This window comes from Nomia melanderi, chromosome 9, assembly GCF_051020985.1.
Source record: "Nomia melanderi isolate GNS246 chromosome 9, iyNomMela1, whole genome shotgun sequence".
Lineage (NCBI taxonomy): Eukaryota > Metazoa > Arthropoda > Insecta > Hymenoptera > Halictidae > Nomia > Nomia melanderi.
The window spans coordinates 15,745,983-15,773,418 of NC_135007.1; the positions used below are offsets into that span (position 1 = coordinate 15,745,983).

The 27,436-nt window shown below is 46.5% G+C and overlaps 1 protein-coding gene across 2 annotated transcripts in view; it reads left to right on the plus strand.

Moving 5' to 3' along the window:
* The first annotated feature begins 911 nt into the window (after window positions 1-911).
* The window catches only part of Galphas (G protein alpha s subunit), a 41,478-nt gene continuing 14,953 nt past the window's right edge, over window positions 912-27,436 (plus strand). Inside the window, exons 1-5 of one of the 2 annotated variants that reach the window (XM_076370587.1) lie at window positions 912-4,239; window positions 8,639-8,711; window positions 14,896-14,950; window positions 17,333-17,452; window positions 25,199-25,296. In XM_076370587.1, coding sequence (XP_076226702.1) covers window positions 4,101-4,239; window positions 8,639-8,711; window positions 14,896-14,950; window positions 17,333-17,452; window positions 25,199-25,296 — 485 coding nt within the window. In that variant the 5' untranslated portion in view covers window positions 912-4,100. The remainder of the gene's footprint in view (window positions 4,240-8,638; window positions 8,712-14,895; window positions 14,951-17,332; window positions 17,453-25,198; window positions 25,297-27,436) is intronic. The other variant, XM_076370586.1, reaches the window with a different exon arrangement.

Here is a 27,436-nt window from a genome sequence, read left to right on the forward strand (position 1 = left end):
CTGTGATTTATTTAATATCAATTTCAATATAAAAGTGCGATTGAAAGTATGAATATTTGCAATCTCTTCAATAATTTTCACGACATAATATTGAAACATTTATTTACATTTTTTTTTTTAATTTGCTTCGATTTATACGAAATGTATCTGCGACATAACAAAGAGAATAAACTGAATGTTACTTTAATTGGACTTAGGATTTAAAGGATTGCGACGCAAATAATAACTATCGAGTTAACTTTACACATTTTGGCAACGAATTAAACATCGGAGTTATCTATTTCCCTAACGAATAATCATATATGACATTTCAATGATTTAACTTGTGTGCATGCAGTAACTTAGAAATTCACTTGTGAGGAGTTGTCATATTTATTCCATTAGATTACATGGTAACTTGAACATTAATACTACAATTCAAAAACGTGTATTAGTGAAAACTGCCAAAACTGAAAACAATAAAGACAAATAAATAAATGTCACACAATTTTATACGCGATCTGATGTTAAAAGGTCACCGTGCCTGCGTTCTAGCGTCTAACAGTTCCAACGTGGCGAACATTATAACCACTTGCTGCTATTCTAGAACTAGAAGAAGTGAAAAACCTGAAATTTCGACAACGTCACAACTTTACAGGCCTATATCCTGTAACGTTGGACTGTTCTCCGGACATTAAGAAAATACGTCTGATAATGATGTGCCCGTCCCGGCACCATGGTTAAAGTTTTTAATGCTACAAATCAATCAACTTCGCATAAATCTTATCGGATGATCTTCAGTCGCAAAAAAAACCTGCCTATGGCCAGGTGTAGTAATGTAAAGTAAAAAAAAATTCTAGACAAAGACAGAACACAATCGAACCAAAGCAAAATTTTCAACCATTCCTGTCTCTCTAGAACGTTATTTATTAAACATCACGAGGCTGTCGTCAACATCGGTTCCATTCGTAACCAGCTTGCCACACAGTGTGACGCACCGGCCCCCCGCGCCATAAGGGAACACATCATACCCAAACAGCTGCGAACATGTTACCGAATGAGCGGTTCAATTCGGCACAGAATTTTTTACGCTCGATTGTTATTTCGCAAGTATGTAAACGAATGTGTGAGTCACTGTATATGGATTGATTACAGCGCGATCTATCGTACTCGTGGAACCAACTAATCGCGCGTGTAAGTGACAGAGCGAGCCGAGTATAACATGCACCTACGAGCCGCATGAACGACGCACACACGCGCACGCGAACCGATTAGTTCGAGCGAGTGTCCTCGAGGGCGCTACAGTCAACACATTACACCGAACACGACAGATTGTTGGTCCCGGAGCGAAACTGCTGAAAAACTACGGCCCAGGGATTGAACGCGAGAGAATCCGTCGTCGTGTACACGGACACATCGGTTTTCCTCGGGACGAAACGGTTGAGAGTGGCGAGCCGAGGGACAGGGCGCTCGGGTCACCGGATACGAACCTGTTCCATCTGAAGCGCGGTGGTCCGCCGCGCTGGTGGGCCTAGCAGACGACATGTTGGCTGCAGGGAGCACCTCGTCTTGGATGTTTCGGCCGCGAATTTCCTCGGGGATTCTTGAGTGAGGAGATCGAGCGAACGTGGTGAAAACGAGGTGCAGGGAGGAAGAGACAGACAGTCCGAGAAAGAGCAGGACCACTCGAGGGTGTGTGTGAGAGAGGGCACACGGTTGGGTTCCCCGAGTGGTGGTTGTGCTGTGGTTCTCGTCGACGAGAAGCTCGCGGAGAGGGGTAGAGACAGAGAGAGAGAGAGAGAGAGAGAAAGAGTGCGAGAGAGAGAGAGAGAGAGAGAGAGAGAGTGCAAGAGAGAGAAAGAGAGAGAGAGAGTGTGAGACCAGCGAGTGGGGTAGGGGAACCCGGACGAGCCCTCGAAAAATCGAGGAGAGTCGGAGACCGAAAATCAGAAGAAAATTCAGATCGTGGGGATTCGCCTCGCTCGGTGGTTCGCGAGCTACAGGAGGGCTTGGAGGGGGCTGTCGGGAAGAGCCATAGAGAGAAGGAAGAAAAAAGAAAATAGAAAACTAGTCGCACACACGGTCGTCTTCCCTGTACGACGGATAGGAGCAAGAGAGCCTGGGCTGCTCGGTGTTCCGTGAGTTCCACCGATTCGCTCGAACAACAGAACGGAGGCTAAGCAGCGTACCGGAGCCGATCTATTTTAACTTCTCGTTGTTCTGGCCGAAAGGTGGTAGCAGGGAGGTTGGGAGGCGAGGCGAGGCGAGGCGAGGCGAGGCCGAAGAGCTGTCGTGTACACGCGACGCCGTGGTCCCTTCCTCCTGAAAACGATTTCGCGTGTGTCGTCTCGTGTTGGCGGGCCATCACAGGAGGCGCATCGGACGATAGTGCACGTCAACCTATTATCCCAGTCCCGGTCTCGCTCCCACTCTCTCTCGAGTCGCTCGTCTCGTGCCTCGTGCGTACCTCCCTCTATATCGCAACCTGCCGCGAGTGTCTCGCGGCCGGTTCTCTCTCGCCCAGTGTTCGAACCGAAGATTCGGAAGTGGCTCGGGCCGACCGTCACCATCCATCATCGCCGCCGCGTAACTCTCCCGTTCGAAGGTGTACCGAAACCGTGTCTGGCCGTGTCCACGTTCGCCGCCGCTCGGCCCGTGTTCACCTCGTCGAGTGGATCAATTAGTGACCCAAGTGTCATCGTGCAAGCCCTACGGACACGGAGCCTCCATAAACGAAATTATCCGCGTACGTAATCGTAGCCGAGACCGCGCGACACCTCCGACGAACGACATCCCCCCGTGAAACGTTTCGGACCGATCCTCTCCGGCATCGATCACCGAGAGAGGCATGCACCGATAAATCTCCGCGGGTGTTACGAGAGAAATCACAGTTGCCCCGTGATATTTTGTAACTGGTGGTGCTCGGGGAGCCCGCCCCTCTCCCCCGCGGAGTCTTTCTATGCTTAAACGTCGGTCCTAGAAAGCTACTAGGCACGCTCGACGTTCGCCGAGAGAGGGAGAGAGGGAGACAGACGGACAGATAGACGGATAGATAAAAAGAGAGCGAGCGAGACAGAGAAGAGAGGCATCTCCTATCCGTATCTCTGTACCTCGTACTTTTATACAAGCGGATCACACGGAACGAGTCAACGTTGGACCAGCAGCACCGTCGCGGCACACAGTGCGCGTGTAGTAGCTATGGTTTCGCGGGCAGTGAAAGAAGCCGTGAAGTGAACGTGTGAAGGTGCGAGAGAATCACTCGGTCCACGGTATCACGAGCAACATCCGTGCCACAGGAGAGAGATCCGCCGTGCACGCGAGAGGAAACGCGAGCGAGTCGAGGGCGGAATACAGGCGCCTTCGGGAAACCCCCCGGGGGAGGAAAGATAAAGAGTAGCGTAAGGTTCTCCGTGTGTATACGAGGCACACCGTGATCGTAAACGATAGAGGCGGGTGGCGAAGCGAGAGAGAAAAAGAGAGATAGATAGAGAGACAGAGAGAGAGAAGGAGAGAGAGAGAGAGGAAGAGAGAGAGAGTGTGCGAGAGACAAAGGGAGACGAGGCATCGAGCGAGAGAGGGAGACGTCGATAGAAGGTCGAAGGCTCGAGGTGTAAGCGCGACGGTGATAGATTAAGTATCGAGTGACAGACGGACAGACACAGCCGGCCGGAACGAAGGAACACGTACCTCTCGAGGCGGCCGGGTTTATAGACGTGGAAACACGGAGCGTGAATCTCTCCGTGTAAACGCGAAGGAGAGAAGGGTGGTTACATATTATTACACGTATACACGTATCTCGCCTCGCTCTCTCTTTCTCCGGTTAATATCGAACGTACCTTCGCACGGCAGAGTGAGATAAACATAACCCGTTGCCGGTGTTCGTAAACCGCGAGAGCAGGTTAGGCCTCGGGGGCGAGCGAGCGAGCGAGCGAGCGAGACAGACAGATATAGAAAGGGAACGAGAGAGAGAAGAGCATTAAAGCGGCGGAGGGAGAGAGAGAGAGAGAGATAGAGAGAGAGTGGGATCTGTTTCTTTCGAAACGAGGAACAACAGAGAAGCAACAGAAGTGGAAGGGAAGAGCGAAGAGGGCGAGCCGCGCGTGTCTCTCTCGTGGTGTGTCATGGGGTGTTTCGGCAGCCAGAGCAGCAAGGCCAGCCAGGATGACAGCAAGAACCAGAAGAGGCGCTCGGATGCCATCACCAGGCAATTGCAAAAGGACAAGCAAGTGTACCGGGCCACTCACAGGCTTCTTTTGCTCGGTAAGTGACCGCAAAAACGTTTTACTCTTTTTCCTTTTCCCTTCTCTTCTTTTTTCCTTTCTTTCCTCCTCCTCCTCCTCTCTGCCACCCACCCTCCCCGGCTCTTCGTCCTCCTCGCCGTTCCCCTCCTTCCCTCCGTCGATAATCTACCCCTCTCGCGACGCAACATGTCAATGGTCGCTGCAGGGGGGGGAGGTCGCGCGCTATCAGTGCTGGGTAAAATATTGTGTCGGATAGTAAATAGTCTCTGTTATTTTAAACGGACCGTGGGAGTTCGTGGGGTGTCGTCCGAGTATAGACCTCGATTATACGAACCGATCTCCGGCTTTCCGTTTTTCTCCGATTAACCCTTCGAGAGGTGACTCTCACTCGCCGTTCAATTTCGTACGTTGAAGCTGTAAAATTTGATGGTTAATCCAAAATTATAAACTTGGAATTACGAACTTGGAAACATTGGAAGAAAATCACTTTGTTCTCTGATTTATGCGTGGTTTCTTGATATATTCATTTGGAAACATCCTGTCTACACGCAATTAAAAAGTATCGGATATTTCGATTGGAAAACTTCCGAGAGGGTTAAGTCGATTATTCCGCTGTTATCACAGCTACCGACCTGGTCTCTATTCGTTCGGATAACAGAGGTCCCGTTGTATTTCGAAAACCGCGGTTGCGTTCGATTTCGAGATTTTTGGTTTTACCCCGCGGGATCGATTTGTTTACGCCGAGGCTTCTTTTCGAGGATTTATTTTGATTGGGGGAGGAACGCCGTGGGCGTTGTAGTTGAAACATTAGATCCGGACATTTTATTTCGCGCCTCGGATTATTGAAGTAAGGGTATTTTATCCAGCGGAGTGTTCGCTCAACGCGCGGGATTCCGAAGGCGATCCGTTTACGAATTTTATTTTGAAAATATAAAGCGGCCCGGGTCCATTGCCCTCGAAGCAACCCCCTAGGGACTGTAAACACGCGTCCCACCGTCGAATCCATTGATCAGAGTTCTCGAAATACACCCGGTGTCTGTTTTACTTTGAATGTCATGCCGAAAAATCCGTTTCTTCGGCCTACGACGGGTCAAACCGGGCCAAGTGTGTTTTTTTTTTTTTTTTTATTGGCAACGGCCTCGCGACCGTTTCATTCTCGAAATAAAAGTTGACCGCCGTGTAACCGCTGCCGCAACATTCCTCCATCGAGAAGAGGTCTTTCTCGCGCGGCTTTCATTCACGAGTAGACGGGATCGAAAATAATTCGGTCACCGCGAATCTGCGCTGAATGAGGTGCATATTAGCTTGAGAAATCGAATTGAAAATATGAATTCAAACTGGATTGGTTGCGCTAGAGCGGTACCAGAAAAATATCGCAGGTATTTCCATTAACCCTTAGCACTCCAGATGGTTTTGCAATCTATCAGCAACTGCAACTGATTTTTATAGTATCGAAAATGAGAAATGTTATAACATTTCTTCGGTCTTCCATTTTCCTTGGTAGTGCAAAATTTGGATGGAAAAATTGAATAATTCTAGGGTAGTTTCTTTAAGATTCATTCAGATATCTAATATTATTCCTGGTGCAATATTGGAGCCTACGGAGTTCAGAGGGTTAATTTCAGCTGTAATTCCAATGCACGCATTTTGATACTTTCGCCACTCCATTAAGGGTTGTTTCCAGATAGAGCATTAAACGTGTAGATAAGTGTTCGTAGGTTCGCTGATTTAATCCCGATGGAAATTGTACCGTTATTCGTACGAGAATGTAGCAATGATTCGAGCATCGATGATTTTATTCGATGACTTTGCTAGAAGCCTCATAAGCCCAATCGTCGTTATCAGTTCGTATATTTAGCGCTATGTCTCGTTAAAGAAGCTTTCATTGGAATCGCGTACTCTCCACGCGGAGCAGAAACTTAGGGGATGAACCACGCACGGCTCGTGGATCGCAAGTTCGTCACTCCCGACTTCACCCCATGCCCTGTAACATTCAGAGTCTAATGGCGAGGGTTTCGAACTCGATTCAACAAATATTAATATGAGATGAACTCGTGAAACGGATGCTGAGGGGATTAATCTATTAATCATAAAGGACAACCGCTGTAAACTTGTTTCCGTTTCAGTCTTCTAGCTCTAGTTTCCTTTGGTCATTTAAAGATTCCCTTGTCCTGTCGTCTAACAATGATGATTTCACAATCAGAACACAACTACCAGTCGGTAGACTGACTGTTGCATTCCCTTCCCTAATGATCACAATACCGCGTTCATCGAGCTCTTGACTTCATATTTCACTTCGCGCTCTATTAATCCTTAGCACTCCAGGCTGTTTTCTAATCTATCGGCAACTGCAACTAATTTTTATAGTATTCCCAGCGAAAATGAATGCTATAACATTTCTTCGATCTTGTATTCTCTTTCTTAGCACAAAATTTGGATGCGTGGAAAATCGAATGATCTTAGGGTAGTTTCTTCAAGATTCATTAAAGTATTTAATATCATAACTGCTGCAATATTGGAGCCTACAGAGTTCAAAGGGTTAACCCTTCAGGGACGCCGTCAGCAACCAGTTAAATTATTCGAGTAACATAGGACCAATTCCAGCGTTAACCCTTATAATTCCGATTTCCTCGTTCCCATGCAAATGCGAAACAGCTTCGAACCTCAATTTCCCAGTCTCCACGCCAATATTCAAAACTAATTCGCGCGAAGAATATCGCAACACTAAAATCCGGATAATCATAGGTATTTCGGTTAGCGTAAGGGTTGATCGAGGACCTGAAGTCTCGTTTAAATTGTCGAACATCCTAGCAATGATTCGTACGAATACACTAAATCCTGAGACCCGTTCACCTATTCCTCGTACGCGCACTTATCAGCTTCCATAAATATCTTGCTTGTCGTTGTGCATCAGCGGTATTTACGAGGCGACGTTCCTTTTGAAAGAAGTGGGCCATCCGACTTACCCCGTCCACGTGTAGAGGAGCGGGGCCGCTCTGATTTCGAATTTCGGCGAGGACAGGCCAGCCAGCGGCGCGGCGTATCGCGATGCTCAGTGGCGCGTAATTCAATTTTATCGATTATCGTACGAGCCGGCAGCCGTCGGGCACCCACGAATATCCACCGGCTCGTGTTCTACCCTTTTCGACGGGGCTCTCTTCGTCTCGTTCTTCTCCTTCTACCAACAATCGGGGTCTTTTTCACAGGGACACAGAGTAACCGGGAGAAAGACGGGGCGGAAAGGGGGTGGTTCACAGAGCGAAACAGAGGGAGAGAGAGAGAGAGAGAGGACGAGAGCGGCGAGCAACATGGGCGCGCGCGTGCGCCCTCGCCGCACACACTCGCACGCACACCGTCCACTTATCGCGATACTTAACCCAACACCTAGCCATTACCTTCCTATTCTTCCGTTTATGTAGGTCGTCGTTCTAATTCGACCGTGGATGTGTGCGCTTCGCATTCGCGCGGCTGTCTCTCTGTGTTGCGCACCTTCCATTCCCCCCTCCGTCCCGCGCCGCCCGGCCCGCAGTCGGGCGAAGCAACAGCTGTTGCTGCATTGTTTCCCCGTCGTCCTCCACAATTGCGATCCGCGCGAGAGACGGAGGGGAGGAACGCTACGTCGGACGGGAAACCGCGGATGATCGAGGAGGAGTCGCTTTTTCGAGCAGGACACCTGGAATCGCCCGCGAAGCCTTATTTTCGCGGTTCCTCCGCAACGCGGGGCGGACGGGGTGTTCTCCGCTGGAGGACTGCTCCGAGGCGATGGTGCGCGGAGAATAATAGCCGAGTACTTTAAAGCAAACGGCCTTTTTTACGGTTCGCAGCGTTTCGAGATTCTGGGGGGGGGGTTAATGACGGGTGAGCTGGTCATTCCGTCGAGTAATATTCACGTTGAACGCGGGGAATCGAGTAGCCCGTTTCGTTGCCTTACTTGGCCTCTTTCGGCAAGCGACTGAAGGAAGAAACTTAAAACTGCTTCCAGCTTTTTTCGATCTGATCGCGTTCTACCGTCCTTCGCTACCTCATGGTCGTTCAACTCCGGTTCGATCGCGGTTCCTCCAAGTTTTTCCTGTTCGCGAGCACAAAGATCCTTACCGAAACCTGTCCCGTTCGCGGACACCTAGATAACTTGTTGATCCAACCTGTCTTAGCAGAAGTCGCTTCAAACGAACCCTATCGCGACCGTTCCACCTAGAAACGGTGAACGCCTGAAGCGTTCGGTGCACGGAGATCGGAGTTACCGAAAGAATCGCTGAAATCGAGAGGAAAACACGCGGGATCCGTAAAAGAGAAAGGAAAGGAGATATTTTACAGTTTCCCCTGATCGTGAATCACGTTTCCCGAAAGGGGAACGAGCGCGCACCGGAACGGCCCCTGGATGGAGAGCCGAGACTAATGTGGCGGTTTGATTGTTTCAGGAGCGGGAGAATCCGGGAAAAGCACGATCGTCAAACAGATGAGGATACTGCACGTGAATGGTTTCAGCGAAGCGTAAGTTGCCAGTTTTGCTCGCGATCCGCATGCGTTTCTGGGCCCGCCGGCGAGAACTTTCGGCGCGCCGCTCTTAGGGATTCCCCATTCAATGCCGTTTCGCGCTGCGGGAGCGGCGACGCGCCAGCCTGTGCGTAACCTCGGGTATATTTTTTTCCCGCTCCCGTTTACGCGTACGCCCCGTGAATGATTCAGACCGCGATTAATTCGGTCCATCGATTGCTCGCGTTGTCTGGCGAAGCGGAGTCGATGGTTCCGCGAGGAAGACCGTGGAGCAGCGGAGAATCGAGGAATCTTCTTCTTCTTCTTCTTCCCTGCTGACTATCCTTGAAACGGAAACACTATGTTGTCTTTCTGTTATTTTAATATCTTGCGTCTTTAACGATTTCTACGCTTCTAGATACTCTTTCATATATTGCAGTCTTTCGTCACTACATTCAGTATTTTCAAATAATTGTTTGTTCATTTTTCTTCTATTCAAATATTTAACTCTGCGCTCCGGAGGCTCCTCTGAGTCACCAAACGATTTGACACAGCAAAACTGTAAACTTTGATATTCAATATTAAACTATGTACAATGTATCAATGTAGGAAATATTGAAAGAAAATAGTTCTCTTCTGCAATGCATGTGAGATTTCTTAATTCAATCTGAGAAAATGTCTGTATCTCATTAGAAAATATTGAAACCGGTGAAAAGTTTCTGGAGCGCAAAGGGTTAAGACCGTAGCTTTATCATTGAATATTATCGAAGATCTACTCTGTTTCCAGTCCAGGGTAGTTTCTATTCTTTCTCGCTGATTCCACCGAAATTTCTAAAAAATCTACAAGTATTAATACCTCTTACACTTCTATCACTGGACAAACTAAAATCAACGATCGCCTCTTGTTTTCCAGCATCTCCAGCATCCCCGATCCAATTTCCTCCATCCGCCACCCGAATGACGCCGGATCGCGAGAGAAAAAGATCACGGAGAAGCCGGAGACGACTCGTTATCGTTAAAGAGATCGTCGGGTACACTCATACGAGAATCAGGAGCAGCTAGATAGGATGAAAACGACGTGCAAACAGACGGGTCGGCCCGGTTCGCGTGTGTCGTAAATTCTGTCTGCGTCTTCCGGCGCCGATAACGCGGCTGAAACACGCCTTATTGTTACGTTCCGCGGCCGATCCCGTTTCCCCGTCGCGGAATTTTATTTTCGGCCTGACCGACGGGAAACGGCCTGTTACGCGTACAGTACGGACCTCCGCGAGTTTATGGAATATTCGAAATCGCCGGACTGCACCGGACGCGCACGGTACGAAAGAATCTTGTGAAACATCCGAAAGCAGCGCTTCGTATTAACCCTTTGCGCTCGTATTAATTTCACATGCGGATCAAGTATACAACTTGTTCGATTCTAGACGAATCTAACGCGATAATAGATGCTTTTCATAACAAGTATTTCCATTCTTTCATTCGCATCTATAATTTAGAATGTCGTATCTTCATCGTTCTCGTGTTACACAATCAGAACGGTAGAAGTGTTTTCTCGAGCGTAAATCGCGTTACGACCGCAAAGGGTTAATTCTAGTTGCATTTCGCGTCGCCAGTGTCTAGACACTTGGCTACAGGTTTCGAAATGACGTAGGATTCCGGCATTCCTCTTCAAAATGCACAATGACGTCGGACTACATTAACGTCATTCTGAAAAATGGGAAATAAAGTGGGAATACGTCGCCGGTGTTCGGCTGAAGCGTTTAAAACGAAGTTGCGTCGCCGTTCTCGAGTCTGCTAACGTCGGTTTAGGAACAGTCGCTGTCTATGGTAGTTCCGCTTTTTCCAATCACGATCTTGAAAATTCGAGTTTGCTCGAAGATCCACCAGCGTGGTTATTTGTGTCGTCCCGTCGCGACGATCTTTTTTCTGTCGCTCGTCGGCCGCGTCACGCTTACTAGGAATCGTTACGCGTTCGATCGCGGGTTTCGCAATTGTTTACCGCGGAAACGTACCGGCGGAGACGCGACGGTTTTCGGAGATATCTAAATTGATCCTTCGGTTCGTTGAGTCGCCAGATACGCGCCTTTCCGGCGTTGCTTTCCGATGATCAGTTCTCGCCTTGAATATTTCCCTCGGCGCTTCCGTCGGTAACACAGCGATCGCATAATTCCAGTGTTCAGTGGTTGTTATCCTCTATTCCCACAGTCACACAGAAACCTAAGTCTAAACAAATGTCCTCAGTAGTGTATTAACACGTTGAATGCCATGGGGGTCACCGGTGACCCCCGACCAAATCGAATTGCTATAGTTCACTCGATGAAACAATAATTATACGACAACATTTCTATATTGTAAATGATGCTACATAATGCAGTGACACTCAGCTAGATGAACGAATAGTAACAATGCAATTCAATCGAATGATCTAATATCATATTTTTTCTGTGTATTTTCCTCTGCGAAATCGTGCGTTCAACGTGTTAAAACGCCGAAGCGTCGAGTCACCTGTGAAGTGTTCACTTTTCAATTTCCATTAACAATGTCATTAAGATTGTTGCGACGCAAGAGAATTCTTTCAAGTGCTCGTTCAGTTTTCAACAGGTTAAAATACGAACCCTCAGCATTCAGATTACAAGCACAAACGAGTTTCTTCTCCGAAGTAAATCTGTTTCATCGTTAAGGGATCTCCTTGCAGAATCTCATGCCGTATTCCTCCGATTTTTATCGTGATCCGAAACGATCGATCGTCCGATTCGTTCTTTTCCTTCTGGTCCGTCAGCGATCTCCTCGGCTGCGCCGGTACGCTCCGCACAAACGAGTCAGGCCCGAAAATAGCTGCGCCGTCTTGTGTCTTTTTCACGATCTAGTTGCAATCTTTGTATACTCGTCGCGGCCGATGTATATTTGATAGGGCGGCGCGGGGCGGCCGCGGCGAACAACGGAATTCGATTTTCGATAATTTTATCGGGCCACGCCGAAAGGTGAACGGTTACCGCGATTACTTGCGCACAGCCGGAATTGATTCGTGCCTTCTCGGCGGTAATCGTGGGATCGCCGGATCCTCGCGAGGAAACGAAACGGCGGGTGGGGGTTGAAATCGGGGGATTAAATTCAGTCGCGTGGGAACCGCATCGCGGAGCGGAACGCCGAAAATTATTTATAATACTGACGCCGTTAGTCACCAAAGAAATTAATACGGTCCTATTTTTACCGATCGCCTAACCCGCGCGGCGCGTTGGGCCCGCTGACGCGAGCAGGTGATCCTCTTATTATTCCGAGATGCGTACAGGGTTTCCTAGCAATCGTGGCTGTCGAACAAAGTATTCGTTATTTCTAATTTCTCGTTTGTGAACTAATCGTTCGTTTCTTACTTTTCATTGAGAAATCCATCTCTGATTCTCAGCTTCACGATCACAGGATCAGTATAGAATAAAGTCAATCATTTCTAATTTTCGGTTGATAGATTAATCGTTCCTCAATTTCTTATTGATAAACCAGACGTTCGTCTCAGATTTGAACACTTTGTTCGACAATTCCAAATTAGAGACGAACGTCTAGTTTATCCATAAGAAATTGAAGGTTAAGTAATATAAATTAATAACGGACTTTCTCAAATCTAAGTAATATAAATTAGATTTGAACACTTTGCTCGACAATTCCAAATTAGAGACGAACGTCTAGTTTATCCATAAGAAATTGAAGAACGATTAATTTATATTAGATTTGAACAGTTTGTTCGACAATTCCAAATTAGAAACGAACGTCTAGTTTATCCATAAGAAATTGAAGATTAATTTATATTAGATTTGAACACTTCGTTCGACAATTTCAAACCCAAGTTCCAACCGATTTTCCGTCCACCTCCAGCTTCTCTGTTGCACCGACGATCGCAACGGCGAATCAGCCCATTTCGAATCGCTCGAAAGCCCAGATCCTTATATAAGCGAAATTCCACCGCGGGCTAGCGTCCTTTCTCAAAATATCACTGCCGTTCGTGTTTTATCGCAATGAGGCACCCTCTGTTCCGAAACAACCCTCCGCGTGCCAAGGAACTTTCTCCGGTCCGGCCGTTCGAAATCGAAATGCGTCCCGGAATAGTACGCTAATAACGGTATTATTAATAATCGCGTGCCTTCGGCGGCCCGAAATAGAAGACCGCGAGAGCGGGAAGGGACAAGAAGACGCTGCGCGGTTACGTACCCGCGAGCCGGCGGCGGCGGCGGCGGCGGCGGCCGCATAACAAACACGAATGGGAAACCTGTATTAGATCGCGACTCTGTCGTCGTCCCGCAATCCGCGCGTGGCTCGTGTATAAACGACGCGACGCGACGCGACGCGGACAATCGTAATGCCGGGTCCACACCGAGCGCAGGATTATTTGCAAACAGACGCACGGTTGCCAGCGCAACGTTTCTGTATTTTTAACGCACCGCGTTACGCTCTCGGAACACCGGATCTCCGATTCTCAAACACCTCCGCTTCGTGCTCCGAAACTAAGACATTTGTGCAAAGATACATTCCGCGATGGATGAAGCTCGAACGACTGTATTTTGCTTGTCGAATATAGACAGACTTGAAAGCGAAACGATTGAATGAATGTAAACGGACTTTCTCGTGGTCCAAGGAATTAACGATTGATACGATTCGAATTACCTGTTATCACGATTATCAGTAACTGACGATTAGAAAACTCGTAACTTTGGTGTGGATTTAGCGTAACGATTGCTTCACGACGACAGGAGCCTGGCACAGGTATCACCATAAGTGAATCGAAGAGTCAAACGTAACCGTCACTCCAAAACGTACACTACAGACCTCTCTCTTTTGCTAGAACACGAGAATATCTTAACGGATTACAATTGAACAATTAATAGACACTTAGTACAGTATACATTCATTGTTTCACTGACGAATGTCAGCATCGCGAATGAGTCGAGGAACCAAGCAGATCGACGATCTAGCCAACGAACCGATGGTGCCAAACGTGTCGCAACGAAGGGAAAGGGAAAGAGTAATGCAAACGAAGTTCCTAAACGTTGATTTTCTGGGGCTCGTGGAAATCGATCGCTCCAGTGTCTCCAAAACTTGGACTCTCGGTGAATACCGGTGTACCGAGAGGGAGAGAGAGAGAGAGAGAGAGCTGGCGTGATGCCGGCCGATCTAAAATTACCGAGCCGCTTCTCTCCGGGAAACCGCTAATAACGACAATGCTTGTATATAGATCGAGTCTCGGACGGGGTCGAACGGTTAATCAAGGCCCGATCGAATCCGCCGCTTTTTTTCCTCTTTCTCCCCGGACGTGGTCGTGAGGCCGCTTCCGGTGCACGCGCGCGACGATGATGTAAAACCCGATCGACGGGGACACGCCTCCCGATCGCGGCGTTCTTTCGCTTATCTCGCTGACCGGTCACGAGGTGTACCCGCGTTTTGACCCTTTGCCGACGAATGTCGACGTTCCGGTGAGATGAAATTTTCATGTTTCGAAGACTAATCTAATAGCTAATAGATCAGTACGTAATTTCCAATTATCTGGGCAACCGATATAGAATTTAGCTTCATCTGCTGACGGTTTTCTATATTTCATCGGCATACCGGCGAGATGAAATTTTCATATTTCGAAGACTAAGTCACGAAAGAATGATTTAGTTACTCGAACAGCGAGAGATCAGCGCGCAGCTTCCTTTTGTTCTATCGATTATACAATTGATGTATAATTTAGCTTCATCTGTTGAAGGTTTGGTACATTTCGAAGAATCTTCGTGTTCACGGTTTTCTCGATTATCGAAATCTCGAACGTATTAACTTGCACTGGAAAGACGTTTCTATCCGAAAATTCTCAATGGCGTCTTTCACTTGATAATCGTGTTGCGTTACGCCTATTAGATTACTTCGAAATGTATCACTCTATACAGAATGATTAACACTAGAACTACCGTACCAGTCAAAATGACTGGTACCGATTTGTTTGCTTCGCAGTTATTAATATCTTAAAAGCATTGAATATTCGAAATGATTTTGGAAATAAATAGTTCCACGTGAATACTGTAAAAGATGAACTTTTATAAAGGTCACATATTAATTACGTTAAATATTAGTTGTAGCGTTACGCGCTGCAATCGATCTCAAATCGGTTTAGAGGATGACGAAACGCGAATGGTTCCAATGCAATTGCAATGTTTCAACTGTATTTTCTCTTGTTGTGCAGGGAGAAACGGCAAAAAATCGAGGACATCAAGAAGAACATCAGGGACGCGATACTGGTAAGAATTTCCTTCGATATTTCTTCGATTCTCCCGATCTTTGAACCGTTACTATCGTCGATGGCAGTTCTCACGAAACAAAATCGGTTTCGTTTCGAAGACGGAGCAGGAAATGCGACGGATCGAGGATCACGCGGCCCGTTTGTCGCGGAATCGGTCGCGGGCACCGGTGACCGACGCCGAGGCCCGTAACCGGTTCGATCGGCCGTCATTTGCCCCGGGAACACCATTGGCGGGCGATATTTAACGAAACGCGCTGAATAATTCACGCAACGGTGTACCGCCGCGAACCGGATATTTTCGGATCGAGTCATTTATCGCTGAATCAATACGCGCTCGTTTCTTCTGCGGTCCGCGGCTCTTCTCCCTCGAACTTGATGAAATCATTTCCCGCCTCGTTATTCTCGCGCGCGGCACTCCGCGGCGCCGAGTTTACAACGAATATCTCCGATCGGTCTTCTTCCCTTACAGTAGAAACCCTTCTACGTTAATGTCACTTGGGTTTCTTTTATTCGCTTTGATTTTCTAAGAAAGGTGATCTAGAAAAGGATGATATACATATTAGTCGCGCAGAAGTCAGTAGCAGTGAAGTCCATTTTTCTCTACTTTCTACCCTTAGTAAATTTTAACCCTTTGCACTCCGTAGGCGCCTCTCAGTCGCCAATTGATTCGACGCAGCAAAATTATTCGATTTATTCCGAGTACAAAGGGTTAATTAATTAGCCGAGATCGGTTCGTCGAGAATTCGACAAGTTCGTTACAGTAGGATCTCGATTGACCCTTTGCACTCGGAAGTTTCTTAGAAGTATTTAAGATTTTTTGACAAAAAGATATTCTTTGAAACTAACTCGCAGGGAAATCGCAAATAGATTGAGGAAAGCTGTTTTATTCGAATATTTCAAGAATTGAGGCATTATGCAAAGTTCAATATTAAGCCTTTGCACTCGAGGGGCGCCTCTCAGTCGCCACCTGATTCGACGCAGCAAACTTATAAAATTTTCAATTCAATATTAAACTTTGTGCAATGTATCAACACATAAAACATCGAAGTAAAATTGTTCCGTCTCTTAATTTATAGAAGATAATCAATTATGTTAGTTGCGAAAAATATCGTTAATATTTAGTCAAAAAGTAATGAATATCTTTAATGAAGAATATTGTCGAGTGCAAAGGGTTAATAGTCGAAATTCATCTTTCTCAGTGTTACTTTGATTATCGTCGAGAACCGCGGCGAAAACAATGTTCCCTAATCGGAAAGGGAAAACGAGATCGTTCCCCGGAGGTGTTTCATCGTGGATTCAGCTCGATCCCATCGCTGCGCCGTAAGAAGCGTGCAAACGTCCATCTCGCCGGCCGTAAACGGCCGTAAACTCCGCGGCGTTACACCGGTACGAGGCGAGACGACGAGCGCCCGTCATCAATTTGTCGTTCGAGGCCGCGTTTAGATACGCGTATCGTGCGTAACCTTGCCGATCGCTTCCGTATGTCGGCCGAACGTAATGGACGAGTTTCCACCGTGTGGCAGGCCGGGATTACGAACGCGACAATTAGCGAATCGTCCGGCGAATGAATTTCGACGATTATCACCGTGTCGGTTTCGCGTTCATTCGAATAATCTCATGCCCGTTCTCCGGGTATTCTCGTTCAACTTCCGAAAATTCGGTTCTTCGTCGATCGACTCGTCAAACACGCTCCAAGTTAAATGGAAACTCGGCACAGCTCTAACGGCAATTCGTCAACTGCGTCGCGGGTACCCGAGCAGTTCGAAATTTCGACGCTTTGAAACAGAAACGCTTCTGGTATCAATTAACCCTCTGGAAGTTCTCCTCTAGAAATATTCAACGTTCTCCGATGAGATACGATGTCCTTTGGAACTAATTAATGAGGAAACAAATCGAGAAGGAAAGTTATTTTAATATTCCATCTATTAATGTATCATACAAAGCTTAATATTCTATAGAAGACTATAATTTTGCGAATCAAATCAAGTGTGAGCGTCACCTCTCAGCGCAAAGGGTTAATCAACTGGTACCTGAGTTCAGATTCAGGTACCTTCGGAAATTCTCGAGTACCTTTGGGACAGTGATACCTCTAGCATCAACTAATCGACTGCATACGCAGGTACCCGAGTTCAGATTCAGGTACCTTCGAAAATTTTCGGGTACCTTTGGGACAGTGATACCTCTAGCATCAATTAATCGACTGCATACGCAGGTACCCGATCATTGAAATTCAGGTAGCCGAATTCGGGTACCCGAGCGATTAAATTTCGGGTAACCCATCGTCAGAGATGCATCCAGCGTCGATTCGTTCGCTGTTCCGCGTGCAGAATCGTAGCCAGAAGCAATCGAGAAAAATGATTTCCCCTTTCCTTTTTTGCAGACGATAACCAGCGCGATGAGCACGCTAACACCGCCCGTTGCTTTGGAGGACCCGGCGAATCAGAGCAGAGTCGACTATATCCTGGATGTCTCGTCCTCCACAGACTTCGATTATCCCCCGGTGAGTCAGCCAGACCATTTGTCCCCGCGCGTGCCGTTCCATCTTCCCCCGAGCCGCCTCTAATACGATGAAAAATGCGTCCGCGTGGAACGTGGCCTGCCACTCTCTCTCTTTCTCTCTTTCTCTCTGTGTGTGTGTCTCTCGAGTGTCTCCTCTCCTGAATGAAACCCGTAACCGAGAAGGAGCCGGCGCGTTTAGACGACAATGGAGGCCAATTTCACGGGATTAATTTCTTTGTTTTACCGCGCTCCTAATCCGCGCAGCCATTTAGACGGGCAGGATAGAGTAGAGGGTTCGAATACGGGATTCAGTTTCTAGCGCGGAGGCCATCAGACTACCCCCGATCCTTTGAACCTTCAGGGACATTCGCGCGAAGATGAATTGTATATTGAACTTTTGGATACTGGGGAACGAGGGAATCGTGTATTGATTAATTACATAGTTAACACGTTGACTGCCGCATTTTGCCGAGGAAAATTTACAAAATGAAGATAACGTAATATCAACTTATATAATTGATTGTTGTTAGTATTGGTTGTTATTGCAGGTTTGAATTGTTATGTCAGAGCATTAAGTAGTATTATTTAATATAGGAAAGTTTTCAGATAATCATCGTTTAATCGAATGAATTATAGTAATTCGATTCGGTTGAGGTCACATGGCATTCAACGTGTTAAGTTAGACACTCGGAACTCTCGATTTCAAAAGCAAAGGCTTTAGCATGGTGTTCTCGAAAGATTAACCCTTTGCGGACGGATGTCATTTCGGCGAGATGAAATATTCAGATTTGGAAGACTATGTCGTGGACAAATAATGTAATTGACAGCAAGAGATCAGTAGTTTTTTTTTCTATTAATAAAGCAATTAAAATATAATTTAGCTTCACATGCTGAAGGTTTTGTATGTTTCGAAGAATCTTCTTTAAAGGGTTAATTTTATAGTTAGTATGCTCGCGTTACGTTGCTTCGCTGCTAACGGTTGCCATTTTTGTTGTAACATAGAAAGCGTACCGGCAATCGAATAATTCGTTATAGACAAGGAACTTGCCTGTGAAAGTATCGGCCGAGGCGAACGGTTCGCCAGGCCGAGACGGCGTATCGACGATTGAAATCGAGGATCCGCGCGGATACACCTTTTTCCTTTTCTTTCCGTTGCGTGCGATCTTCTACGCGGAACGCGAATTCGTTCGCGCCACGGAATGCCGCGGAATGGCTCGTTTACAATGTTTACACAGCAATCTCACATGTTGGCGCGATATACGCTGTCTCGGCTATGATGTACTGCGCCATTCCTCGCGCGTGTACTTACGCGCACGCGATCCGGCTCGCCTCGTCCGCGCAGGGAGAGCGAAAGAGAAACTCGTTCGACGGAAACTGTGTCGTTGCTCGTTCGCTAAACCGTGCGCAGCCTCGTCTTCGAACGATAAAATTCGTTAATCGTCCCGCTCGCCGACGGGACGTTTCAATTTGAAAGGAAACAACCGAGACAAATTGATGCAGTTCGACGATCGTGTGCTCGACAACGTTGCGATACGCTAATGACGCTTACCGCCGGCAAGAAAATCGAGAGACCTCCGGTATCCGTACGCGGATCGGCTTTAATTTCTCCGCGAACCTTGAGGAAGACGATGAACCGTTAAATCTGATACGGAACGGTTTGTTTATGGAATCGGACGACAGATTAGCTTTAATTCCCGTAATTGAGTCTGCGACGTTAAAACGGAGCGAAATTCTATCGGAATCGCGAAACCGCCGATCGCCGAGAGAAACATTCGAATAAATCCGAGTAACTTCGAACCCGAGTGTTCGCGGTCTGATCGCAGTCGGTTTCCGGTTGGCCACCGATGGCCTCCGTGGCTCGATCGAAAATCCGCCCGAAGCTTTCGTTCCCGGGCAGCGTAATCCGTAAGAAACCTGCGCCGCGATCGACGTTTTTTTAATTATCAAAAAATTATTAATGGATTATCGGGAGTGATTAATGGCGGGGCAACACGCAACGTCGTTCCCGTTGGGCCGGTCCGAATTAATGGCGGAAAGAGAAAAAGGGAACGAAGGAAACACGAGTTTTCGCGTGCGCCGGGCAAAGGACTTCGAAGAAATTCGATTGGCTCGGGGAACGTATTGGGTCAGGCCGTATAGAACGCGATCCTTTCAATTGCGTGCACTCTATTTTTCGTCGTGGACAAGTGAACTTCGGAGGTCGTTTACCGAATGACTCAATAATTTCGTAACCGCGCCTCGCGAGTTGCGCATAGGCTAGTTACCGAGGCAGAAGGATTATGTGAACGCTGGAACTAGCAGCAGTAAAATTGAACATTGGAACTACCAAGCAGTAAGGTTGAATAGTAGATTTACCAGTTAATCAGTTGAACACTAAAACTATCAAGCAGTACAGTTGAATAGTAGATCTATCAAGCAATACAGTTGAACACTAGAACTACCAAGCAGCAAAGTTGAATAGTAGATCTACCAAGCAATTGAGTTAAACAATAGAACTACCAAGCAATTGAGTTAAACACTAGAACTACCAAGTAGTACTATTGAACATTAGAATTACCAAGCAGTAAAATTGAACACTAGAACTACCAAGCAGTATAGTTGAACATTAGAATTACCAAGCAGTAAAATTGAACACTAGAACTACCAAGTAAAACTATTGAACATTAGAATTACCAAGCAGTAAAATTGAACACTAGAACTACCAAGCAATATAATTGAACACTAGAACTACCGAGAATATAATTGAACACTAGATCTACCAAGCAGTAAAATTGAACACTAGAACTACCAAGCAGTATACTTGAACACTATATCCACCAAGCAATCCAGTTGAACCCTACAACTACCAAGTAGTACGATCAAACATTGCATCTACCAAGCAATCAAGTTGAACACTAGAACCACCGTAAACTTCCCCAAATTCTCCTACAGAAACTCTACCAAACCTCTCGAAATTTCGACCGACACAATTCAATTTTCCTATCACTACATCAACTTCCCCAGTAATTTCCCATATAAACCGCCCAATGGTTCCAGTATGACAACATTACAACACGAAGCTGCTCGTTCGCGTTACTCGTTCAGCTCGTCCAGTCGTTTCGTATTCAGGGCAACCATTCAGCCGCGCCTCTGCGCGACGTGCGCTGAGCCCGTCCCTTTAAAGATCCGCCGATTTTTTTCGTATGTTCGCGCATCGTCGCGGACTTTCACGGGCCTCGTTGAATTCCCCGGTTACGTAAGCCTCGCCGTTACCGGGGAGCAACGACACGAGCTTCGTCTTTCCGAAATAAAGAAAGCAAACGCTGCCGTTGCGCGAAACGACGGGACTTCGGCAGGTATACAGTCAATTCGATGATTCGCGAATCTTCCATATTCCATGGATTACACTTACATTACACATTATTCCAGTAAGATGACATTTCTACCGCAATTCTAGACGTCCAAAGATGTCATTCCGATAGATCATCTCGGAAGAGACGGATTTCCGTCCAGCAATTTCGCAAATTTTACGACCCTCGCAGCAAGATTCCGACATAAGGAACGCGTTAATCGTCGGCGGTTCTAACGAACGTAATCCTAAAAATAATCTGGAACACAGATGCGCTCGTACGGCACAATTATAGACAGGTGTGCCGCGAATGAGAAAGTACATCCTGCGGTGGCACTCGATGAGAGCAACTCGTTCCTTCGCTGGCGCTGTGAATCTTCAAATTTTCAGCGTTCGATAGTTTCGAAAATATCACATCGCACTGTTTCCAGGATAAGCGTTCATAAGTTTCTTTTCTACTAATTCTTTTGATTCCAATCTAAGTAGTACAATTGCGTCGTAATCGATAGTGTTTACCAAACAATCTTTTTAAAAGAAGGAAAGCGAGAAGCTCGGGCATCACCGAGGCGTCCACGTTTTCCACGCCGAAGAATGATGATTTCCACGGCTGCCAAATCGTACATCGGAGATTTCGCGAGCGGCTCGTGGAAAGCGGCGGCGGCGTTTCGGCTCGTCTCGAAATAAAGTCGTCGCGACAAAATAATCCGCGTGTTTTGCGTCATTCACTGGCAGCCGCTGGTCCGCGCGCACGTGTGCGGGAACCTTTACGCTCGGGCCCCGTGTGCACAGGGTGTTCCAAGATTTATGACACCACAAAACCTCGTAAGAGCCGGTTTCATCGGGACGACGGTAAATTAACAGTTGCATTCGATATTAGTGCTCTCACCTTGCAATGTTATCTTCCAATAATTCACGCCGCTGTTACGATAGACGGAGCACGAGAGCCAATTGCGACAGTTGTACGAATTCCGCGAAGCTTCGTTGTGTTCGCAGCGACGAAAAAAATGATGACTCGTTGATTAGCTTCGATCAGTCGCTTTTTTTTTTGGACGCATTGTTATTGTCGAGACCACCCGTGCACGCGAATTATCGCGATGACCCCACGTTCGCCGCGCACGATCGTCCGCCGGCGACGCGACCGAATTAATTGAATCGAAACGCTGGAACGTGTTGACCGCCGAACGAAATTTATGCGTCTTACCGTGTCCGCGTTCGAGCTCGGCTTTCCTCGTCGAGCGTGTAACGATAACGCGTCTATGCGTTGAATACGGGCCGCTTTTTGTCCGTTGCCGCTCGAATTATTTTTCTGATTATTTCGGAAATTTCTGTGTCGGACGAATCTGAATGTTAACCCTTTGCACTCGAGAGGCGACTCCTAGTTGCCAGATGAACACTAATAATCACTATAAACATAATTTTTACTATTGGATAGCTGCTTGTCTTTTTGTTTCGATGGATTTCTATAGATGTTGCTATATAATTAGATTATTTATCATTTATTCTAGTTATAACTGACACTAATAATCACTACAAACATAATTTCTACTATTGAATAGCTACTTGTCTTTATTTCGACAGATTTTTATCCGAATAAATGTTCCTAACAAATGAAATTAATTCAAGTGGAAACTTCTCCATCAACCCAATACGTTATAAGACATTCCGATACAAAAATTCAATTGTTACAATTAATAACATGCTCTTGTATCATTGGTAACAGAGATTCTTCCACGATTATTGTCTTCCAACGTGCTGAAACATTGCTGCACGGGTATTCTAACGCTCGCAATATTCCGGTAACGGTTATTCCATTATAGTACATAGTTCCCCTCGAATGAAATTGGGCCGAAGTGCTAACCGAATCGCGGAAACCGGATTAAAACAACTAGATTACAACTCCGTGTGTTTGATATTAAATCAATCGATGGATTCCAGCCGCGGAAAGAACGATCGAAAACGACGTTCGCCGGTTTGCGGGAACCGGCGAACAATTCTTCCGTTCAATTAGGCAACTGTGTTAGAGCCGCGGGTCCGCCGAACCGCCGCGAACACTCTCGGCTCCCCCGTTTCGCAACCGTCGAAACCGTAAAAGTTGTCTTTATGGCCCCGGCGTTAATATATATTCGTTTTGCCAGTATATTTGCGTGCGGCAGTAAACGTCGCGTAAAACTTCCTAGAATGAACCGCTGTAAATTCGCGAATTACTCGTAAGAAACCGTGGACCGGTTGCTCTGATAAACGCCGCCCGGAGAAACTTTCGAAAGATGTTCTCTCTCCTCTTTCGCCGGACGAAGAAGGATCACTTCGAAATCGCCGCATTTCAAATTTCTATGAGAGCCTCTCGTCTCATCTTCTCCCGAACGAACGGAGAGTGCTTTTGCCGATTTGCTGATCGAAAAGAAATTTGCTTCCGGTGTATCGACAATTGCAGCGAAACTCGTTATCTGACGTAAATGAATTCTAATTCGACAGTTACATCTTCTGTCATATATTCTATAAATATTAGTTTAACACTAGAACTACCGAGCATTTAATGTAATTCTCTATGAAAATTGAAACAGAAACTGAAACCAGTCATTTTGACTATTACGTAGTTCTAATGTTAAATTCGTTTCATTTAGTTCAATTCAGAGTTTCCAGTGTTTTCGATACAGTTTCTTAGAAATACGCGTTGACGCAAGATTCTGCGGCAGCCATTAATATTTCGTTGTTCCTCGGACGTTTCACCGATTTCTCGTTCGTCTCGCGAGTGAACGCGGAAGTTCCATCCACGGAAACCCATGTCCGTCTTTTTCCGCGTTTCCGTGTCCGATTTATTACTGTCCTTTGGCGTTCTTGGTTAGATTTGAGCGCTGCGTCTTTGAATGCCTTAACACTAAAACTACCGAGCAGTTAAATTTTTTGAGATTCCTCTGTGGAAACTCCAAGAATGCACCTATAGAGAATTCAAATTGATCAAGAATTCAGCTTGAGTATTGCTAAATCCATTTCTTTAACCATTTCTCAGAGACACCTGTTATCTTTCTAATAAGAAGAAGAAATTAGAAATGGGTCATTTTTACCCGTCTGGTAGTTTTAGTGTTAAGATTTCGCTTGCGAGAAGGTTCTCATTAGAAAAGTCATCGTGTCGATGAAATTCCAAATAGCAAATGAAGTTTTCCTACCGGTCGTTCGACGGTCGCGGTGCGTTTAGCGACAACAAACGATTTTCAGTCGCGTGCACTCGTTCTCCAACTAGCCGAGGCAGATCGAACTGAAAAGTTCACGGCTCGTGACTTCGCGAGTTGCGAAAGTTGGTTCAATTTGCCTCGAGATCGGAAGCGTCCGGCGGCTGGCATCGGTTCCCGGTCGCAGCGCGGAATTCCTCCGCGTCGAAGTTCCGCGGTAGGCCGGGCCGATCGGCTGCTCTTTGACGCCGACAACGATACAATTAATTCTCGGACTCCGAGTTCCCTTGACAAATTTTCAACGCGCGTGATTATTACGACAATCACGGTATATATAAGTGCAACTTTAGAGCTTCCCAAGTGTTCCTAAGCAAACGAAACTGAACAAAGTGAACCATACTATAATTGAACCGAGTACCGTCGGTTCCAAACCGTGGCACAAACAGTCGACTTTACGAGACAACGTCAAAACTCGAGTAAACATCGGTAAAAATAGCTGATTCGAGAGTGTCCATCGGACAAGAGGAAACAAGTTAACATTCCCAGCGCATAAATTAATGCGAATACTCTCGTCGATAGCGGCGACTCGTCAGGAACGGACACGCGAGCGCCAGCTCGGCGTGGGACGCGCCATTGTTACGCCAAGATTTCGCCGTTCCGTCAGAGCGCCGCTCCTCGGATTCACGGAAACTTTGATTTATTCGACGTTCTTCAAAAATGTACTTACAAATCGAAACCGGAGATCCATGAAACAAAAGTAATTTTCTATATCAGAGGAATACAATAAAAATATTCTTGTTTCCCTCGTGGCGTCTATATAACACGAATTAATACTACGAATATTATAAATATAAATATTAAGAAAAATTCAGCTTCGAGTCTACCTTGGTTGATCTAAGCTTGGACTCTTTCATTTGTCTTTCGGTTGACTCGAAGCTGAATTTTTCTTGGAGCTTCATTCAGGAATGGTCCAAAGGTAATTTATTCGAAAATCAAGCAGCCCTTAAGCAAAAGGGGCTCGAGCTGCCGGGTAATCTAAGTAGAAGGTTGAATCAAGCCAACGGGGACGTTTTGATGTAAATGAAAAGCAATTTGGTAGATCCTACAGTAGGAAAGGTAGCATTTATACCGTAGAAAGAGGGAATGAGAGAGAAAAAGAGAGAGATCTAAGAAAGTCGTTACATGCCCGTGAATGGTCGCCGTTCACCGTTTAACGACCTGCTAATTAAAATCGTGACTCGCTTGTTTCCAGGAGTTCTACGAAATCGTTGAAACCCTTTGGAAGGACCGGGGCGTGCAGCAGAGTTTCGAGAGGAGTAACGAGTACCAACTAATCGACTGCGCCAAATAGTGAGTGCAATTTTCAGTTTTGAACACCCGCCGACTTACCTTTCAACACTTTCGCTTATCCTATATTCATCTAGCTCCTTCCCGAAAATATCCTCCCCTTAGATATTCGAAATTATATTCACACAACTTGAATTGCATTTGTCCATTCAATTCGTTCTCAAGAATGCAAGATCCATCGATTATTAAAACGATGCTATTATTCAACAATCCAATCTTCCAAAGCGGATGAAATTTCAGCTTTCATTTTAAAAACTTACTCAGCTAGAAGTATCGTCATCGAATCACCAGACTCCTACACAATTTCCTTATTTCATCTCCATTCGTTCATCCGCAAATATTCTTCCCCGAAGTAACAATAACCCGTTCGCTTCTCGTTCGTCTTGCTCCTGCTCTCTCTCGAAGTACAGTAGAACCTCGATTATCCGATTCGATCGGGCAACCGGCCCAGATAAATGGAGGCGCACAATTTCTGCGAGAGACTAAAATTCGATCATTCCAATCCTTTCGATCTTCCCGATAGTCTCGATCGCGAGGAATAACAAATTCCTTAACCCTTATCCTACAACAACGAGTGAGACTCGTGGTGAAGAGTTTCAACACGATTCAACAAATATATATATTACTTAGTTAATTCGAATTCAAAGTAAATATTACTTCTCTGTAATCAACCATTATACTTAAAAGGAAATTTAGGCGTAACATACGTTTAGAATTTTTCTCTTTTTCCAATAGATTATTAATGACAAAGTAGCCGTATCGATCAGAGTTGAGAAAGAAATCATAGGCCAAGGGGTTAACCCTTTGCATTCGGGAGGTGACTCTCAGTCACCACTTGATCTGACGCAATAAAACTATAAAATCTGATATTTAATATTGAACTTCGTACAGTGCCTCGATTCGCGAAATATTCGAATAAAACAGCTTTCCTCAATCTATTTGTGATTTCCTGCGAGTTAGTTTCAAAAAATATCTTTCTGTCAAAAAATCTTAAATACTCCTAAGAAACTTCCAAGTGCAAAGGGTCAATCGAGCTCCTACTGTAACGACCTCGTCGTCGAATTCTCGACGAACCCCGCCGATCTCGCGACTTGGAAGTTCTACCAACGCGAACTGCGCCCTAAGAATACCGCGACCGGGAGAGCCGAGCGGCGCGCGGTCCCCTATAAAAATAAGAGGGTAAAGTTATTACCTGGCCGCCGCGTTAGACGCTCCTCCGCGCTCGACCCGTCACAGCTATTCTAATCTGCCCCCTCGGGGTAGCTGATATCGCGATCACGATAAGGAGGCGCGAACGATAACGCGCTCACGCGACGATAATGGAATCGCGCGCGCCGTTTTTCGCGAGAGATTCCGGCCGCTCGGCCGCGACGACTCCGCGGGAACGCGTTCCCCGTAACAAAATCACGGGAACAATAGGAATTTCGAGGTTCTCATTGATAGATCATCGGTAGATACTGCCGATACCTGGGAACGAGGCATTACCGCGCAAACGTGGTGATTCTATGTGAAAACGGAGAGATCGTACGGAAATTCTTGAGAATCATGGCAGTTGAACATTTTCGAAGATGTACGTTTCGGAGATTCTAAGTGGAACCCGGTACACATTGTAGAAACGGAAGACACTCGGAGACAAGGGATTGACGCCGGGTTTTTACTTTGTCCACAGTCGTGGCAAGACAAAAGGTATTGTGTAAGACGACGTGAATTACGACGACGTGAATGAGCTTCGACCGCGTATTTATAGAAGCCCGCAGACCGACAGGTTGCCAGTCCCGATCTTCGAATCTTCCTCTCGAGTTCCCGAAAACGTCTATCCACCTGCTGTAACTCGTCAGACGGCAGTCGGAGGGATCCTCTTATCGAAAGAGAAACTTCAAGTTCAACGTTTCGCAGCCTCTCGTCTCAAGATCCGAGAAAGTTTCGTTCGTAACCGGCGATCCCCGAATCCGCACGGAAAAGTGTTCGGCGCCGAAGAATCTCGTCTCGGAGCCGCCCGAGGCGGATCGGAGAGGCGGTCGCCGGCAATTTCGACGCGTTCAGATAACTCTTATCGGCGGGGCGAAGCGCGGCCGAGTCGGCCGGCTTATTTTGGCGAACGCCGGCGAACAATCGGCCGGGTTCCCAACGGCGGCCGCGACTT